The sequence below is a fragment of the Ptychodera flava genome, chromosome 19, assembly GCF_041260155.1.
Source record: "Ptychodera flava strain L36383 chromosome 19, AS_Pfla_20210202, whole genome shotgun sequence".
Lineage (NCBI taxonomy): Eukaryota > Metazoa > Hemichordata > Enteropneusta > Ptychoderidae > Ptychodera > Ptychodera flava.
Genome location: NC_091946.1, coordinates 14,909,361 through 14,929,450, shown reverse-complemented (window position 1 = coordinate 14,929,450; position 20,090 = coordinate 14,909,361). Strand labels below are relative to the sequence as shown.

At 38.5% G+C, this 20,090-nt stretch overlaps 3 protein-coding genes across 3 annotated transcripts in view; all 3 read left to right on the top strand.

The window, feature by feature from the left end:
• The window catches only part of LOC139118663 (cell division control protein 42 homolog), a 103,971-nt gene that overhangs the window by 39,462 nt on the left and 44,419 nt on the right, over positions 1–20,090 (top strand). The window lies entirely within an intron of this gene.
• LOC139118050 (uncharacterized) lies at positions 3,721–9,140 on the top strand. Its single transcript, XM_070681346.1, has 2 exons — positions 3,721–4,340; positions 4,784–9,140. Exon 2 carries the CDS (start codon positions 5,763–5,765, stop codon positions 9,138–9,140), a length of 3,378 nt encoding a protein of 1,125 aa, XP_070537447.1. The 5' UTR covers positions 3,721–4,340; positions 4,784–5,762.
• Positions 9,307–11,568, top strand: LOC139118661 (uncharacterized). Its single transcript, XM_070682078.1, has 3 exons — positions 9,307–9,604; positions 9,880–10,000; positions 10,704–11,568. The coding sequence occupies exons 1-3, from the start codon at positions 9,318–9,320 to the stop codon at positions 10,878–10,880; spliced, it is 585 nt and encodes a 194-aa protein (XP_070538179.1). The 5' UTR covers positions 9,307–9,317; the 3' UTR covers positions 10,881–11,568.

The following is a 20,090-nucleotide window of genomic DNA, read 5'->3' as shown; positions in this document are numbered from 1 at the left end:
AGGTTGTGTGGGAATTCTGATAAAGAGGTGTTATATATTTTAATTTTGTCAATAGGGGTGACTTCCCATTGATGTACGTGCAGCGCAGTTTTCTTCCATCAAAAGTCACGACTATGAAAAAGATTTCCAATATAAATTAACTCCCTCTCTCTCTCTCTCTCTCTCTCTCTCTCTCTCTCCTATGAAAAAGATTTCCAATAGGCCTATAAATTAACACTCACTCTCTCTCTCTCTCTCTCTCTCTCTCTCTCTCTCTCTGCAGTGAAATAGCGTTGATCGCGATCTCGGGTTTGTTACTAAATATAGCTGCACGCGCGCGACTTTCGGACAAATATGCTGAAATTCGGACAAATTTTGTCGTTGTATGCGCGGCTGTTGTTGCAGCTTTTAGTCTCAGTCATCAATTCATACGAATAAGTGTGACGCTAAATAGCTATTCTAACACTTGCAGGTTTTATTCTCGTCGTTTATGCGGAAAATGCGGACAAATGTTTATTTATGCATATTAATGTGAGAGAACAGTGACGTCATTTGCGATCAGCGCTATTGCTATGCTGCGACCACCAAACGAATATTTTCCATACATTAGGAATAACATTAAAAGTTCATTATATAAATCTAACCAGTGTAGACTGGCAGAGACCCGGCGATTCGCGTTCTTCTCTGTTGGAACACGCGCGCGCCCTTCAGAGGGACGACGCGATTCCCAGAGCATGCGCAATTGAGATTGCGTGGCATGACATTAGAACGTCTCCGATCTCATGCTATTGTGTCGTTAGCTTTAAAAATGATGGAATGTCAACAGAAACTGGAATTACTGCAGAGAATACTTTTCAGGATATCACATGTGAGTGTCTAAGTTACCAAGTAGGACGTTTAGGAAATCCTTTCAGAAACTTCACGCCGCCTGTGGCCATTTTGTGGAGTATAAGCTTATAAGCTTACGTAACTGCAGCGTAAACAGTATTTCTACTGTACATATTGCCGGCACATATGCGATGGAAATGTTGCATTTCACGTCTTTCAATAATTCAGATGGAAATGCCGCCCTCAACTCAAAACTTTGAAAAAAACATGGTGACAGACTTTGGAAGGCTAACTCATCAATTATCGCAGGATATGAGGCACGATTCATTTATGCAAATGAGATTTTGGGTAGCGAAGGGTAGCGGAGGTAGCGGATCATAATTTCAAAGTTTCATCTATTTGTATCTTCTTAGTAATTGTTTAAAAGTATAGTACTTGCTTAATGTCAAACAATTACACCTAACTATCAACCTTTAACGTGTCAATTAAGCCCAACACGGCACGCACTATATTCTGAACTCGGATGGTTATGTCTGCCGTGTGTGCGTAACTAGTGCGAACAGCTTCAGCCAGCTGGACCGACTGTACAGCCACGGTCGTGGAGGGTCGTGGTACAGCACATCTACCGAACACTAACTACGTTCCCGGTTTTTGTTCAAGTTAAGAAAGATAGTGGTAAGTGCCTACTGCTTTGTATTCCTATAAGACACTGTGCGGCTGTTATGAAGCTAATAACGTTAACCCTTTCCCGATTTTTGTCGCGGGTAACTTGTGAGCTGCAGTGGCTTCTACGAGTCACTCGACCCACGCTCGACCCCTGACCGTTTCGACCCCTTCCATGCCTTCGGTATGAATGAAACTTGTATCATTATCATCTCGAAAGTACGTCCTCAGATTTTTCGATGCTCATAGCACTTTTGAAAGACTTTAGTGGAACCTTGTAACGTCGGGAACGCACCCGAATGGCTCGACAGATACATTGTGTGCGGTGGGACGCCGTATAACGCCGGGAACACACAGCATGGTATTCAGGGCACAGTTACGTGTGGTTCATTACACAGCGGCCGCGGTTATGCATACCACGGCCTCCGTGTAATTCTGATGCAGGGCCAGGCCGGCATACCATGGCCGCCGTGTAATTCTGATGCAGGGCCAGGCCGGGCCGAATAAAAAGAGGTCAGTCAGTTGCGAGCTGGGCCAGTAGGAGTATGGTTATATGATGAGACTACAGTATTCTTCTATTTTCTAGGTCTCGCTAAGCAATGTCATTCATGAGCGCGATGTTTGCAAACTTCCTTCCGCCATGGAGGTTATCTCGCTTCAACGCTAACTACACGATGACATCGGCCGGGATGTGGTACATCGTATTTTGCTTTCCATTAAAATACCTTTGAACCTACGATTTACTACCGTCAAACCATAGCATAAAACGTTATTCATCCAACGATCAATGATTAAGTCATTGTTACTGCCAATTTATACCTCTCGATCGTACTCCCTACCCGCGATCTGTTGAAAGGGTGAGGTCGACCAATGTGTTTTTCAGAGTTAAACGTCAGACGTTCTCGTTGTTTACTGAATGTTCAACAAAATAACATAAAAAAAACTAAATTGGCATGCGTATGGCATGAGTTGGTCGGCGCGGGCACTGGCCGAGCTCGCAACTGGCAGACCTCTCAGGTTACCGGCCGGTGTACTTGCTGTGTGTTCCCGGCCTTGTATGGCCTCCCCATATAACTCTGGGAACACACAGCATTGTACGTAGGGCTAGTAGGCCGGGTCCATCAAAGTCGCCAAAAACTATGAACAGTCTGCGCGCTGCACTTGGTCGTAAAAGTGTCTCCGCATTTTGTGTATCGAAACAGCTAAATTGTTTGTTTCAGAAGCCAATTTTCCCAGGAAAGATACATGATCTATTCAGTAAAACGTCATGAAACAAGAAAGATGTGACAAGGTAGAGGTGAGCACAACAAGAGAGTGTGAAATATTGGGGTCGAAACGGACAGGGGTCGAGGTGACTTAGTCCGAGTCCTACTGCAAACGGTGCACGTCTGGGCCATGTCCAACATGCGCTTCCACCGGAAATCTGGAGATTTTTGGAGACAGAGCTCACTCTTCTTTTGTTCAGTTGTCGCTTGATTCTTCGCTATTCGTTCAGCCCTTTACCCAGTGAATATAAACCTTTACCATTGGCATCACATTGCCTTTGACTGTGCATTCGAATCCAGCTTAGAATACCTGGGTCAGTCCAAACATTCAATAATTGTTGTATTTTTAAGTATCTTAAATTAAGGAATGCTCTTTCCCCTATATATTTCCTCTTTGTCTACATATAATATATTTGAAGTTTTTCTATGGGCCTGGGTGAAAGAGATTTTATATCATCAAGTGAAGTAAGAATACGTAGATTATATGTTAATATTATAGTATTCTTGGGAGTTTGAAACTAAATCTTGGCTAATAAATATAAAGTTCACGAGCAATAATTATTGTTTATCGAGCATATCCTTTGGAAAAAAAAATAATCAGAAAGTCAGCCATGCTGAAGGGGTAAGCCTGATTTATGTTTCACATTCCATAATCATGTACCAAGTTCCCAGGTCTTATGGTTTGCGATTCACTCAGAATTTAATTCAGACGTGTGGCTGACTTTGCTGAGAATAAATCGACATGGAAGCATGAACAATCTTTATTTCCTGGCATGCTGTACTATCAAAACATTTTCAAGATTTCAGTGTTTTAATTCCCAATGGTCAGGGGTACCTAAGAAAGTGTAGCTTTTGAATGAAAATGATAGCTTTGACACCGTGCCGGATAGCTTGGGTAGGGAAACGATAGTTGCTGGAATGAAATCCACAAGTTTGGTCATCAAAAACAATAGCTTTTAACACATTTTCATGTTGAGGGCGTAAATCAAGATGGCCGACGGCAATGGCGGTGGAAGTGGCGGTAAGTATTTTACCCGTTTTCTCAACAAAATCACTAAATTCTGTCGTGTAAGATGCCGCGTTCAGTGAGGTTCATGTTCGATTACACTTCTGTAAAGTTTCTGCCCCCAGTTTACAAAATTTGCAGAGAAATCACCGTTCCCGTTTTCGAAGTGAACAGGCTATCAGGACTTCCTATTCTAATACATGTACATGGATTTTGTATATGATAGTGTAAAGACGTAATCGTTAGTGTTGGCAATGTCCGTTTTTAACTTTTACAGAGTTGTTAAAGGCTCACCAATATTTCAAACTTTCAAAGATGAAAATTTCTTTTCTGTACCTTCCATTTGCACGAACACTTTCTTCATATATATGCAGCATAAATGACCCCACTTTGGAGTTGAATATTTGGGATTTGGAAATCATTCTCATGAAATTTGCCACATGCCCACCCCCTGTTGCTGGACAAAGAAGAACCTTTGATATGTAACACGTATTCTCTACCTACTACAGAGCATGCCAAGCAACCAAGAAAGAGAAAATCAAACCTTTTCCTTTCTCTGGACAGACGCAAAAAGAAAAAGAAATTGGATGACGTTTTTGGTAAGCTCATATAGCATTATAAGTTAGAGTGTTATAAGGGTGGAACTACACTGAAGTAGATTTTGTTGTAATAAAAAGTGTGCAAGATGTAAATGCTGAGATACTGGCTGTTTATGTTCCATCAAGAGACCAAAAATGGTACAGGTAAAGACTAGACTCTCTACTTGACATAGCCAATGGTTTCTGTCCTCTTATCCCTTGATGAATTAGATTTAATCTAATTCATCAAGGGATAAGAGGACAGAAACCATAACGTTAGAAATCCCATATCTTTTAAATGTGTGACAAAGTGATACTTGCTATATATCCAGTCATATTTTGATTTGTATTCTCATAGTCTTGGTTTGTTCAAGAATATGACATTAAGTTGTCTGACCTTAAAATACTACACTTTACCAATCAGCATATTAACTTTCATATGTTTACTATTTGTAACTTTTCAGAGCAACAACTGGCTGAACTACCAGAGGTCCATATGCCATTATGCCACAGTACACCTGTAAAATGTAATGATGTAAGAAAATGTATCAAAAGTGGAGAGTCACATGCTACTTCAGCTGGAAATCTTAGTGGGATAGAGATAAATTCTGAAGAGGCCAACCTTGAGCACAGTTTGATTTGTACATCTTGTCAGATCAAAATCAGGAAGCCAGACGTTTTGCAGACTTGTGGTGATGATACAATTTATGGGATACTTTGTTCTCAATGTGGAACTGTGAACAGAATTGGATATGGATCCAGAAGTTCATGTCATCATTCTATACTAGTTGCATATGAAATGTGTGACATTTGTGGTTCTTTCAAGGAAAACAATAGTGTCAGAGATGTTAGCCATACACATTCCCATCTCTCTGGTGGTGAAATGTGTGAAAAGTGTGGCTGTGGTATTCCTGACTTTACCTTCACAAGTTGTGAAAATATCCAATCACATAATGATGATACAAGTCATACACATTCCAATCTCTCCCATGGTGAAATATGTGATAAATGTGGCTTTGGTGTTTCAAAGTGTAAGTTCTCATATTGCGAAAATGTCTCATTACATAATGATGTTAACCACAAGCTTAAGGACACAGAAGAAATGACTGTCGTGAGTTCACTGCACACCAAACATACATGTACTGCTCGTGAGGATGAAGTTGTGCACCTTTCTCAAAATAATAAGAGATCAGATGTGGACTATGCTCATTACAGGAAGACGGGCTTTTGCAAAGAGAAATCTACAGAAAGTTGTATTGACAGCAATGACTCTGTAGATGACTTGGTGAAATCTTGCTTGAATATACTCAATGAGTCGAAGGGGACAATCTACTCCTTGAGCTTCTATCCGCAATAAGTAATGGTTCATTTAAACCAGGGAGTTTAACTTATTACATTTTCTTGGACACAGTGAAGGCTCTTAATTCAACTTCTCTAACAGAAATGCGGTTCAATTTCACAAGTAAGATTTTCTGGAAGACGTTTATCAATAAGTTTGGTGCAGCTCCACTTCGCTTTCTATGTGGATGGAAACATGCGGGATCAATTTTACTCAATAGACAAGAAAAAGGCAGCTTTCCTGGAGAGGAAGCAGATATCATCCTTGCAATTCCGAATGAAGATGTCCTGAAATCATTCGATCCTTATAATGGTGAGTGGCCTAGAAGTATTCCTCCAGGAATTTGTACCAATATCATCAACAAACTTGCTGTTGCACATGAAGATACCAGTATCTGTATTTCCCTTGATGGGAAAAAGGTGGTTCCAGGTCTTACAGGTGACAAGGGGGACATAAATCTTCTTGGTAAAGAGAGTGAAATTGGTTGTTTGTCACCTGCAGTTCAAAAACAACAACACCAACAGGAAGTGCAATCTGTAGAAACCATAAAGAAGTTGTCTGCTGATACAGAATCAACCGCTAACAAAGTAAACACAAGTATAATTTTGGAACATTTACGGTCATTGCTGACAATGCTGTCAAAGAAGAAAGCCGACACAAGAGATACTCTTGAAAAGAAGAACTATGCTTTAGAAAAGCTCAAAGCTCGTGCAGCAGTTGACCAAACATCAACAAAATACCAATATCCAATAAGTTTAGTGATGGCCAATATACTGGAATTAAAAGAATCAAATGCCATTGGTGACAGGCTTCGAGACAGTATTGCTGAAATGTGTGCTGCACTGTTCTCTGATAGGAATACATGGACAACAATGGCAACTATTCCTATAGATCACTGTGGGAGGTACCATGCCCTGCATGATATCGATCTCTTTCTTGGTTGTGGTGAAGAACCCCTCGAGAAGTTTGCTGAATATGTTATTGACCAAGGACTCCCATTTATAAAACAGAGATCGTCACTATGGTTTCAGGCACGTAAACAAGTAAGGGTTACTGCAAGCACACTATACAATGCTGTAGGCTGCGCAGGATTGAAAGGTCAAAGAGAACATTATCAGCAAGCTGTTCTTGGTTTTGAAAGGCCACCTCCTGATACATCTGTCCAAGAAGCAATGGACTGGGGCACAAAACATGAAGTATGTTCATTGGCTACTTTGGCATCCAAGGTCTTACCTGCACTTTATCCAGAATGTTGTCTTGTAGAAGTTGTTGCCTTTCCGATACGAGTTGGAAATGTTGATATGATTATATCACCTGATGGATTTATTCATAATAACCTGAACCATAATGACATCGCAGCTGTGGAGTGTAAGTGCCCAAAGAGTGGAAGAGTGCCAAATTCCATACCATCACGCTACTACCTACAAGTGCAAGCGCATATAAGGTGCAAGCCAGGCATTCAGTGGTGTCTGTTTCGTGTATGGACAGAGCAAACAACAAAGGTATTCAGGGTAGAAAAAGATGATGAAATCTGGTCATTTGTTCAGCAGGAATTAAACCATATTTATGGAGGTGATGTAACACGGTGTCCCACTAAACTTTCTATCACAGCAAGAGAAATCAGGAAGATGATAAAAAAAAATAGCCAGGAATATTGCAGCGTTATTGCTGAATTGTCGTCTGTGCATTCTTGTTGCTTTAAAGACAATGCTGTGACCATATCAGAAGAGAATCTGAACCCATACACAACAGATGTGATTCATGGTAACTTTGTCACATGCTCCACCCCCAAGATGCAAGACCTGCCACTGCTAAAACTTGAAGATACTCTTGATGAAGTAGTCTGTTATCTAAAGAAACACTACCTACTGTCACGGAAGAAAGCAACAGAAGTGATTGCTTTTGTCGCATGCAATACTGACAGATTGTGGTCTTCAGCACTGACCCACGGCACACCAATTTGTTATTTCCTCAAGGGGTACAGCTTGCCTACAAGTGTCGTTAGAAGTATTTTGGAAGATGTCTTGAATTATTGTCACAGCCAAGGTATTCACTGCCCAGTGCAGAGTTTCGATGGGCAGTACCTACCTCTGTTGCAGACCAGTAACAATGGGAACCCACAAACTATTCTAGAGTTACAAAAGGCGTTTTGGAAGGAAGTCTGTCGCAAGACAAAAATCGAAATTGTCTCTGAAATGAAGAGTATTAATACCATAACAAATATTGAGGATGTCTTTGAGAAGACAGCTGGAGTAATAAGAGTTTCGCAAGGTAATAAACTTCCACAGACAGCCTTTGCATGTTTGAAGTTACATGTAACTCAGAGCCATGACCACAAACTATCAGTACACCCTGTACCAGTGGAAGAGGTTGGTAGTACAGATGTTCAGCAAATAATGGAAGAAATTCCAGAGTGTGTGATTTCACTAGGAGACAACAATGACTTGGAAATGGGGAGTGAGACGAATCAACAACAAGAAGAATATGTACAGAATGAAAATGACCAAGGTTCTGCTCAAGGTGAAGCAGCTGTCCAAGAAGGTATTGAAGGTGATGTCAACAACAGTGAGCTGGCTTCAGATATACAAAGTGCCCAAAATTTACCATCTTCACATAGTATGGGGAGTGATACAGAAGAAGATTCTTTGTTGAGTGAAACTGATGCTCACAATATTCTGACACTGTTAAAAGATCAGACATTGAAATGGAGTTGCAAAGATGTTGATGATTTGAAACAACAAATACAAAACTGTCAAAGTCTTTGCAAGATGACGATTCCAGAACTTAAAGTAGTTCTGAAATACTTGAAAGATCACAAGCACCAAAGTGTTACTATGACAGGTCGCAAAGAATGTTTGGTGGGTAGTCTGAAGAATGTCCTGCATCTTCCTGGTGATATAGATACTCTAACAGGTTCAAAGTCACCACCCAGTCTTTCTGTTCAGTGTGTAAGGATTCTCTGCAGCAAAATGTACCCAAAGCAAGCTCTCTGTGTCTCGTATGCCAATTGGAAATTTCCAGAAAAAGTAGAAAATTGGAAAAATGAATCCAGGATCAAACACAGTATGCTAATTCCTGAAATAGATGAAAGAATGCCAATAAATTGGTTCTATATACCAGAATATTCAACAGACAGAGATGATCTCCTTGTCAGGAAGATTGACCCCCATCACTTGTTAACCAGGCATAGGTCTGCTCTATGTAAAAGGAACATTGGCGATGCTGAAAGAAAACATTTTCTGGAAGTAGCAGCTGACAATACCACTTCTCTCAAACTAGGCATGCTACAAGAAAGTTTGGATATGCAGTGTACTGATTTTTCTCTCATTACTTTTTCTGAGGAAGTTCAGACTCAATTGGAACATAAAGGCTACAGTGCTTCTGCCAGATGGTGCAAGCTTGTTCGAGAATGGTTTCACTCAATGGATGAACCAGGAATCCCTGCAGTAGAAAAATTCAAAATGAAAATGAGGTTGGTGTAAAACCATTGTACATTTGTATTATTTTGTCAGAAAAAATAATTTTCTTGCCATCCGCTGATAGCAAGTTTTTCAGTAAAAATTAAGTTTAAATGACTATTTATTGAGATATTTGTTTTCATGTTTTTGTTTGTTTTTTATTGTTTGTTTACTGGTAGATACAGGGAAACTCTGCTGTCTATGGTTGACATGTATTCCTTTCCACCTCCTGGAATGTTTGTGAAGGACTATCCTAAGGCACTCTGGGAATCTACCATTGCCAGTATTGATGCTGAGCTGATATTGTGTGGGCTAGTTAAAAGGCGGACATACAATCAACGTGCTGTAAGCAGTCAGCTGTGTGAGAGTCTGTTTGGAAGTCTGGCATCACTTTCAAGTTCAAGAAATGGTGTCCCGAACTGCGTTGACTTGGAGACCAGTTTTGCTAAGATATGTGGAGAAATGGTTGTACGTTATGACCCTTGCAGGTACAAGTTTACATAAATGCTGTCATCATGTTAGGTGTAACTATTTTGTATGATAACACAAATGATTTGTCAACTATATGATGCATACTGATTCATTTAAACCTATCCTTATGCCAAGAAAAACTTTATATTTTTAACCAAGATAACAGCATGAGCATATTGTCCAAAACTTTACATTTGTTGACTCGACCTTGACATGTGTACATTTTATTTACTTAAATAGGAGTACCCTTTGATATGTTACAAATCATGTTTAATTATATTTTCTCTTTCAGAGGTTTTCCAGTGAGATTGTCATCAGCCTCCATTTATCCCCAGCAGGAACTAGAGATTGCCTCTTCTCCAAATACTCAGCCAATGGACCCACCAACGTACATTTCAGAGATAACACTTATGGTAATGCTACAGTTCATTGAAAGCCCATCTCCAGGGCATACTGCAATGCTTATACAGGTCTTGTTCATAATAGCTATACATGTACATACATGGGTGCAATGGGCTTGTGTCACACTTCAAGGAAACCCCACTACAGAATAGTGGAGACTGCACTCTACATGATAATGATATGTTATCTATATTTTGGTCAAGCCTCTTGTGTCACCTTTACACTTTCTGAAAAAAAATCTGTTGTAACCCAGTACCTCCATCCTTTTTAATTTTTGCAAATGAACACCTATGTGTCATGCCTTGTGCTCATGACACATGGGTGAGGGAACTTGTACTAGAATGTTATTAATTTTAACAAGCTGCACTATGTCCCTTCCCCAGGTAGACTTTGACTAGTGCGTAAGTTCTGTCAAGCTGTGTGTTTACTTAATGCTCTGTTTGCAAGTTGAGGTTATTTTTGTTTCCATGCCAGCTTTGCATGTATTTCCCTACAAGTACATTTGTACTATCTATTTTTCTATCCAGGTGTTCAGACTATAAAAAGGGACAGGGGTGTGTTTCATGTTACCTGTGACTCTGATAGTTACCAAATTTTCAAATCTTGTCCAAAATGTGGTTCAACACTTTATGGAAAGGATGTTTTAAATTATAAAGCCACTTTCAAATCATTAAGATGTCAGTTTATTTGGTTTTTCTCGTGTCCATTTTCTAGGATCATCCATTTGACAAGCCGGATAGACGACGCACAGCCAGACGCAGATTGAAGGGACTAACGAAGCTACATGAACCAGGCAAAGGGGTCACTGGAGTCAGAGGATTCCATAAGGTCAATGAAGGAAGGCTCAGTGGACTTGTAAGACTTGGGAAGAGTGCAAAGACAAACTTGTGAACTGCAAATTCCCAGTCAACTGTGATGATGTCAGCATTTCTGTATGGAAAAATAATGCACTTAAAAATGCTGAATTATTATATAAAAATGAAAATTTATTAAATATATGATGAATTTCCAAAATGAAATAGAAAATACATGTACATAATGATCATCAACTGTAAGAGCTTGAGCTTGTTCATGAAAACGTTCACTGACAACCTGGTTTCCATTCCCTTCCAAAATTCAAAGTGCAATATAATGAGGAAACTCCTAACATGCAGCTTTTTTGCCCTCTGCTTAAAAAAATCATATGATTAATGATTGAAGAAAAATATGTCTATCCTTTCCAAGCATCCCCTGTAGTCTGTGTAAAGTCATGTCATTGACAAGCTGGAACTAGAACTCTGAAAGCTTTTCCTTGTTGAAGGCTACAAAGAGGATGCACTAACAAAACAATTAAACAAGTGTGTAACAACAGTAAAGGAGGGTACAACAAGCATATCCCAGCCTTTTTACTATCTACTAAAAGCATGTAACAGCAATATATACTAGTGTGCATATATAAAAAACTTGTGATGCAATTTCCTTTTTTTACTCAATTATTACATGCATCATAGTCTCTCTGCTCTTTGTGGTTTTGTAAGTTTTCCTTTAATATTTTGACAAAATAAAATGGCTGCTATTGGTTGACAGTGGATGAGAATAACTTTGCATTTGACCCAGCCTCTATATATTTCTGTATTTATTTTCTTGTAAAGTTTGGTTAGCTGGTTTTTAAAAACTATTAGCTGTAACTTTTGGCTAGTTTTTCAGTATCTTTGTTTTGTGTATCTGCAGCAGTTTTTTGTTCGACTCCCTGAAGCATGATGAAATGTCCAGTATTTAGCTCATCAGACACAGCCCATATAAGTGAGCATTGTTATTGTTGAAAACTGATTTCAAGTCTGGACTAGAATTCATTTGTCAACAATAACCATGGTCATTACACATATACAGAGTATATAGCCAAGCAGATATTGGATATTCAAGCATGCTGTGGGGAAGTAGAACAAAAAACTACAGCTTATACACAGAACTAAAAATACAGGGGAAAAATGCCAAGAGCTACAGTGAATGTCCATTGTGTGATGACAAAACTCAAAATTTGAATAACTTTGGAATAACAACACTGAATGCTATGAGAACTGGCCCGTATTTATTGTCACCGTTATCAGTTTCCAAAATTTAATCCTGCGGGGTACGTCATGCATCTATTGGAAACAAAGATTGTGGAGCTGTGGGAAGGTCTGCTATTGACATGCAATTACATGTAACATGTTTGATAACTTCACACATCAACATGACATATAACTTTGCACCCAACACTTAGTTGTCGTCCCATATATGTGCAGTCTCAGCCAGACTACAGCAAGGATATTTTCGAGATTCATGTTTTTCTAATAAATCTCTCCTCTTAAAACCTTTACCACAAACAGGACACAAAAAAGGTGCTGAATCACTATGTTTGAAAAGCATATGACTCTTTAAGTCACCTTTACGTGAAGCTTTGTAGTTACACAATGTACACTGAAATGGTTTCTCATCTGAATGAGTCTTTAAGTGAGCTTTGTATCCACTTTTAAGTCCGAATGTCTTTCCACAAGTGCATGTGTACTTGGCCTCATGACAACCTTTTTTGTGTTGCTTAAGGGACAACTTTGAGTTGAAGTTCTTTAAGCACTGATCACATGCATGAACTTCATGCATATGAGAGGCTTCATGCCATTTCAAGCCCAAAAATGTCTTTGGTTGAAAACCGCAAATGTTGCATGTCTTTATGCCCTTGTTTGTATGGCTACAGCCATGTTCAACAAGTTGTCTTCTCTCGGAAAAACCTTTGCCACAATGACACTTGTAAGGATATTGCCCAGTGTGATTTCTGGAGTGTTTTCTCAGTCCACTCTTGGACTTGTAAACCTTGTCACATACATGGCATTTGTATTCACAGGGTTTCCTTGTTCCTTCCTGCTTGTGAGTCAACACCTCTGACAAAGCCTGGTCACCACTGGAGCCATTCCCTTCATAAACACATTCAGTATCTGTTCCAGTTGCAACTGCTGCATCATTTGAAACTTCACCAGTCGCCACACTCCCTTGGTCTGAATCATTATCTTCTGTCTAGGGACTTCTTAGTGTTGGCCCACCAGCTTCAATATTTTCCAGAAGTGTCATAGCACCTAAAACCATGAGAAAGCAAAGAAAATCATTAATCATGATTCTAGGCAGTAGTTTTAGTATTATAACTCTGGCCAGAGAATTTCCTAATGAAGCAGTTAATGTAAATGTAATCCCAAAGGGGCATCTCCAGCAATATGGCCAGACAAATAAATTGTGGGGTACCAGATGGAATTTTACATGAAATTTGGCCAAGGGGTGGGGTAATCACCCCACTTAGAGTATCCCATCTGTTTACCCATGGTATGCTAGGCACAGAGGAATGTGGGAGTTAATTAACAATCTGCAGTATTTCATGTAGACAGGGTGATGGAGTGACCCCCCCTTGACATGTTGGCAAGCAGGACAAGCACCCTGTGAAATTATGTCAGTCACACCTTGGACATAAAAATAGAACACATGAACTTGTGGAATACCCCCAAATATTATGATAAAAGAGACAATTCCCCTGTTGATGCCATCCTGGATGAAATATTGGTTCTCATGTTTTGGGAGGGGATTTTCGTTTTCTCCTGCACAAGGTGATTGGGTATGTGACAAATTTCATGAGAATGATTTCAGAATTACAGTCCCTCTATCCGAATTGCCTATTTATCTTATCTGAAGCCTACTTTGAAATCTTGGTAAGTTTTAACTCTGTAAAACGGACATTTCCAACACTAACGATTACGTCTTTACACTATCAAAATCCATGTACATGTATTAGAATAGGAGGAAGTCATGATAGTCTTCACTTCGAAAATGGAAACTGTGATTTCTCTGCAAATTTTGTAAACTGGGGGCAGAAACTTTACAGAAGTGTAATCGAACATGAACCTCACTGAACGCGGCATCTTACACGACAGAATTTAGTGATTTGTTGAGAAAACGGGTAAAATACTTACCGCCACTTCCACCGCCGTTGCCGTCGGCCATCTTGATTTACGCCCTCAACATGAAAATGTGTTCAAAGCTATCGGTTTAGATGACTAAACTTGCGGATTTCATTCCAGCAACTATCGTTTCCCTACCCAAGCTATCCGGCACGGTGTCAAAGCTATCATTTTCATTCCAAAGCTACACTTTCTTAGGTACCCCTGATGGTATGTTTTAATTCCCAATAACAATCAAAAGCTATGTTTCTTGTACCAAACTCAACTGAGGGAGACTTCAGTAATTATGAGCAGGTGGGTCGGGGGGTTAATTGGTATGCATGAGATTGCCAAAGGAGACCCTCCCATCCCTTTTTTTCTCAAATTCTGCCCCCCCAAAGTCTGTATTCACAAATCAAATGAAACCGTCCTTTTCTTAACATCAAGACGGCAAATTCTCTGACATATTGGGGAATAGCAATTCTGTTTACATATTAATATAATAAATCTTGTAAATCGTAACATCAATGGTCTCCACGATTGGATTGAAAAATTGTGCCGCCTCATTTCCATATTTTAGCATAACATTAGCATACTATCTGCCTAAAATTTGAGTACCTGTCACAACTTTCCTAAACATGTCACTCTACTCAGTAGACATGATGATCACATTATGAATAGACTCTCAAAAAGCAATTGAGAATAACAACTTTGTAACTACATGAAACTTCACTGTGTATCAAGTGAAGTTACAATGTAGCATGATTCATGAAGCTGGTCAGTTTTCTAGAAAAAAAATTTTCTTTGAAATTGAAACACTTTGTAAGAGTATTGACTATGATAAATACCAAACGTTTTAATCTTTCAAAAACTACCGCAAAAATACAGAGTTGAAAGAAAGTCACATTCCAAAGTGGCCTTATTTTGTTACATATATGTTTTGTAAGTGGGTAATTCCAACACTCAGCTAGCTGCCACATTTAATGGGCCTGTGGAGAACTCTGATTATGAAATACAATTTTATACTCTTTTAATGGGGTCCAGTGAGTTGCTGTAAGTTTGATGAAATTTTAAAAATTGCAGTCTGTGCTATTTAAAGGGGAAATTTACCAAGGCTGATTTTCACATGTGTGCTAGCTTCTAGGTTGCTATAATATGGGAAAGCCATTTTTGCCATTTATAACTCCCATTATTTTTTACAAAAACGGGTAAAATTAGTCGCAGAAGTTGCAGTTTAGGGCTTCATCAATTTGATTTATTTTGAATCATGGGGGGAAAAGTGCCAAGGTTGTAGAAGTGGTGATCAAGACTCAGAGTCATTAGCTTTCATTTTGAACTCACTGCGGTGTGTATGTGATTTGTTCTTTTAAAGCTATAGGAGTTGGGTGAAGATGTTGTCATGGATACCTGTCCTAGGACACTACCATGGATCCCAGTCCTGAGATCGCTGTCCAAAGGATGTTGATCATAAAAGTGATATTGTAAGTTCTGAATAATTTTCCTATGCAGTATAAATATATGCCAGATAGATTCAGATAGTATCATGCATCTAGAAGTCATGTTATCATGGTACAAATACTTCGCAACAGTATGTGTGTACAAATAGGAATAAATAAGACCATTTTATGCATTTGTTGTTGTTACTTCCTTGTTTTGTCGGAGTTGAGCAAAGGCACTTCTGCAGTTGTGGACTCAAATAACCAATGGCTCATTTGCATATCAACCAATCCGATCACTTCAAAAAAAGATAAACAAGATGTCATCAACATCAAACACTCACATGATGAACTACATGTATACTGTACATAAATTTCATTCCAAAGTATCCCTTTGTTTACTTTTCAATCGTTTAGGCCAAAAACGGAGTTGGTTTCTCATCATCGAACTTATTAATATAGACCAACTGCGTCAACCTCCCTCCTAAAATATCAGGGGCTGTGCCATATTCATGTAGCTAAAACTATCAATTGCCAAGAAAATTGCAAACATGATAGCCTGTGCATGTTTTGTAAATAAACTTTTTCCTGGTGCCTTGGGATTCATCAACTGTCTCAGAATGCTGCACATGCTCTTGTTCTTGCATCTTGCAAATTTCTTAGGGGCATGGTGCTCACAGAACATGAAATTGATGAACTGGAAGATCAGGCTTCATTACAGTCTAGAGTGTTTTAACTGAAGGAAATTTGGCATTGTAAATAGATCACGTCTCCCATACAAAGTCATTTGAAAATATGAGAATGAAAGTTACCTTGTTTTTTAAAAGCTTGTCATTTTTAGCCTTCTTTCTCGACAATCATGATTTGGGAATATTCTCTTTGTTAATTTTTTTACAGATAGTAAAACTTGTGAAGCAAAACATTTCCTATACAGTGCATTTTAATATATCCTTGAATATTTGAAGGTCTCTGAAGACAGAGATACTGTACACATGATTTTTAGACTAAAGCTCTTACAACAGATAAAGCCAAGTGGTTGAAAATACATATACTTTTGGCTCAATACTGCTTTTTACTGACTGTGCAGGAGGGAAAGTGATACTGTCTGGCAGGTACTCCCAAATCATGATTGAGTAGTGCTCATAAGTTATCTCTTCTTCTGCAATGTCAAATACAGACATTCTGCATTTCTAAGATGGATATTCAGTTACATGACTTCAGGTAAAAATATTTAGTTTTGCTAAATGATTTATACATGACGTATGCCTTTTTTTTGCTTAGCTTCAAGGGAAAAGATGCAAAGGAAAAGAAAGCACCATGTTCTTCTGGAAATGAGAAAGAGAAGCCATATAAAACTGGTCAGTGAATTTTTAATGATATACTGACGCCTTGCCAGTGTACTGAGTGGTTGTAAGGACAACACAGTACATGTACATGTGCTTGCCTGTTAAGTTGTGAGTTACCTGAAATTAAATAACTTCCTTTAATTCTTAAATTAAGGGGAAATTATTTTAGTAACTTTCAGTCATTAGGGCCTACAGCCAGTCAGTATGTTTCTAGATATAGACCTCATTTATGCACACTAGAGGGATGAATTATCATTGATAGGGTTTCTTTGTTCCTCTCACTCATGGCAGCTTAGAATGTGGAACTGACGTGAAGTAATGATGATATTAAACTGTGGAATTTTATTCTCCTTCCCAAGTTTTCTGCAGTAATACCTCTTCTTGACCTTTATCCTGTCCTTTCTTCCCTTTTAAGTGAGGTATAAACTGCTTTTGTGAAAAGATCTCCACCATCTCTGAGTCTGATCCTGTCACATCCGGGTTCCATTAGATATGTGTATGAATAGGTTGTATATATTCATATCATCAAAACCAGATACTGTGGTATCCAGGGAAATTCATTGAAACCTTTTTTGTATTGATAATTTTTAAAAACAAACTATACAATCTGAGTTGACTGCAACCTATCTATTCAGCATAACTCTCAGACACTCTGTTTGTTCCCTCGGAACAGTAGCTGTAAGTTTTGATGATTTTGTAATTAATTTTGTTCTTAATTGTACCAACTGCACTGTCTTTTTCTATTGAGAAAAGCATGTTGCATGTCCAGTGTTTAACTTGTGAAGACAGCATATATCATATATGAAATTGTGATTGTTAGCAAATTAATTTTAGTCCACACCAAAATTTACAGTGCACTTTGATTAGGTGAAAACTTGACATTTCAAGGGAGAAGAAAAGATAGTTTAGTTGGTACAAAAACATTTTTTTTTAAATTAGAAAAGTAACAGGTGTACTGTCCCTTTAATTAAACTTAAATTAAGACTGTCTAATGATGTGTGTTTTTGTGATGTCTATACAAATGTGTAGTATATGTATTACAGCTAATCAAACCAGTCTCAAAGTGGCCTTTTAGTCAGGATGTAGTGGATGCTAAATGTAGCTTTTATCTATACTGTATTGCATTATTCAAGTTAAAGTCCAGAGAAACTATGTCAGTTAAGCAAGTGATTTCCCTCCATTCAACCCCCTGCTTCAAAATCTGAGACAGTACCACAGACTGCTTTGCTTTAACAAGGTATATCTGTGTGATTGTTTGCTTTGAATGGGATCTTTAAAATCGGTTCCTTTGGAAGACTTTGCCATGGATTTTACTTTTTGGGAGGGCTTTGGAAGGAATTATCATGGGGTGAATATTAGACAATGTGAGGGGTTATACTCAAGTGTAGGCTATCATTGAACAACACTAATTTTGATGCCTGGCAGTATCTTGACTCCATGTAATCCTCTTTCTAACAGGCTCCATAGACAAAGCATAGAAATAAATACCACTTGGGAGAAAGAGGATTAAACAAACTGACATCCTGAACATGAAAAGAGTTTCAAACAATGATCAAAGTTCAGTGTCCTCATGTCTCTAATTTTTAAATTGTTCAATTTCTCATTTCTTACCTTTCCATAGGAAGGAAGCATGCTCCATTCATGGATGAAAAGTACCACCGATTGAGGCTGAGGAAGAAGCCATTGACAGGCACTTTTTGTCACAGTAACAAAGTCTGAAGCTGAAAAATACCATGTGCAGGAAAAAGTTTTGTACAACAGGGACTGGAAATAACCGAAATGCCATGTTAAAAGCTGAGCCATAGCACTAGGAAAGCAAACATTTACAAGAGACTACAGTTTCACTATCACTATAGACTGGTATGATTAGTCCAATCCCCATGTGGATTGCATCTTCATATAAATGATACATACATGTACAAAGGAGTAAAATTGATGGATGATGTAATTCTTACAAACTTAAATAGCTTTTTAATCCCTATAGACACAAGGACAATGTATTGGAGCATACATATATGCAATGTTACTTTCTTTCTGATATTATCAAAATTTGCCAGCCATTATTATTTTCATGTCTGGAGCTATTACTTTGGCATGTGTGAACTGTGGAAAGTGCACCATGACCCACGTATGCCCAGTGATTGTCTTCAAATGTGATAAGATTTGAAATGTCAATGTGTTGGCCTGCTATCTGTTTAATTTTTTATCATACAAAGGGCAATACAGAAAAACAGCAATACTTTGTTGGTGATTTTGAGTCTTCTCACTGAATTGCAAGCACAAACATTGAGAATTTCAAATATTATTTCATTCAAACATATTCCTTTTTATCACATGCAAGAGGTCTCTATATATTTCAATTAAAGCACCTATTTACCAATTTTAACTGTATCATCTTTCGTGAGTTCTTTTTCAGGGGGTGTCAAGTTACATAATGTTAGTTGCATTATGGGTTAACAAGTTCAACATCACCTTAGAGTTTGACGATGTTGAGTATTGTGACTTTGATGGAAAAATGCCTTTACAGATATTTTCTTTGCATGTGTGTTTCATCTTTCATGTAGTGAGAATCAGCGCTATACAATATCTTCCTTTCACACTAATTTTGCTCCTGAAGCACAACACTTCTTACAGACTGCTTCATAAGGGGAGAACCATTTGATTTGGGGGGGGGGGTATGGGAGCAAATTTTTTTTCCTGTCACAGTGACAGCAATTTTTTTTTTCTACTGTAAGAGCTGCATCAATTTTTTTTTCAAATGGAGTAGCAATGCAATTTTTTTTTCTTTGTCATCAAGTTTGTGATGCGTTGTATATAAGGGAGCTGTCATTATTTACGGCCTGAAACTCAGAAATTTCAAGTGACACCCCCCCTGTCAACCATGATGAATTTGAGTAACTCCCCTCTCTAACTCTGAAATTTTGACTGATCCCCCCCCCCACTTAGAAAAGTTAAATACATGTATTTGTAAAATTTACAAAATACAGCAATGTAACAGTAAAGACCTTTGAAATCCTGATGTACTCTGCTAGACTATCATCAGTTATCTCATGATGGTTCAAAAAAGGTGAACCCATCAAAATGATATTGCAAGTCACAATAAAATAAAGATATGAAAGCTCACGCAGTATCTAACCATATAGTATATTGTTTAATTTGGATGGATATTATGACAGGGTTTTCACTAGGATATCTGACCGGGCAGAATTTGAAAGTACAGGGGGAACACGTGAGAGGCTTAGGGGGAAAGTGTCACAGGGGCTTTCCCCTATCTTGCATGGAAAGTTTAAGATATTGATGTGTGCAATGGTGCAGTTTGGTGCGATCTGAGAGGTGTTTTTTAATTTTTTTTACTAAGTGAAACTGTTAGAACACCCCAAG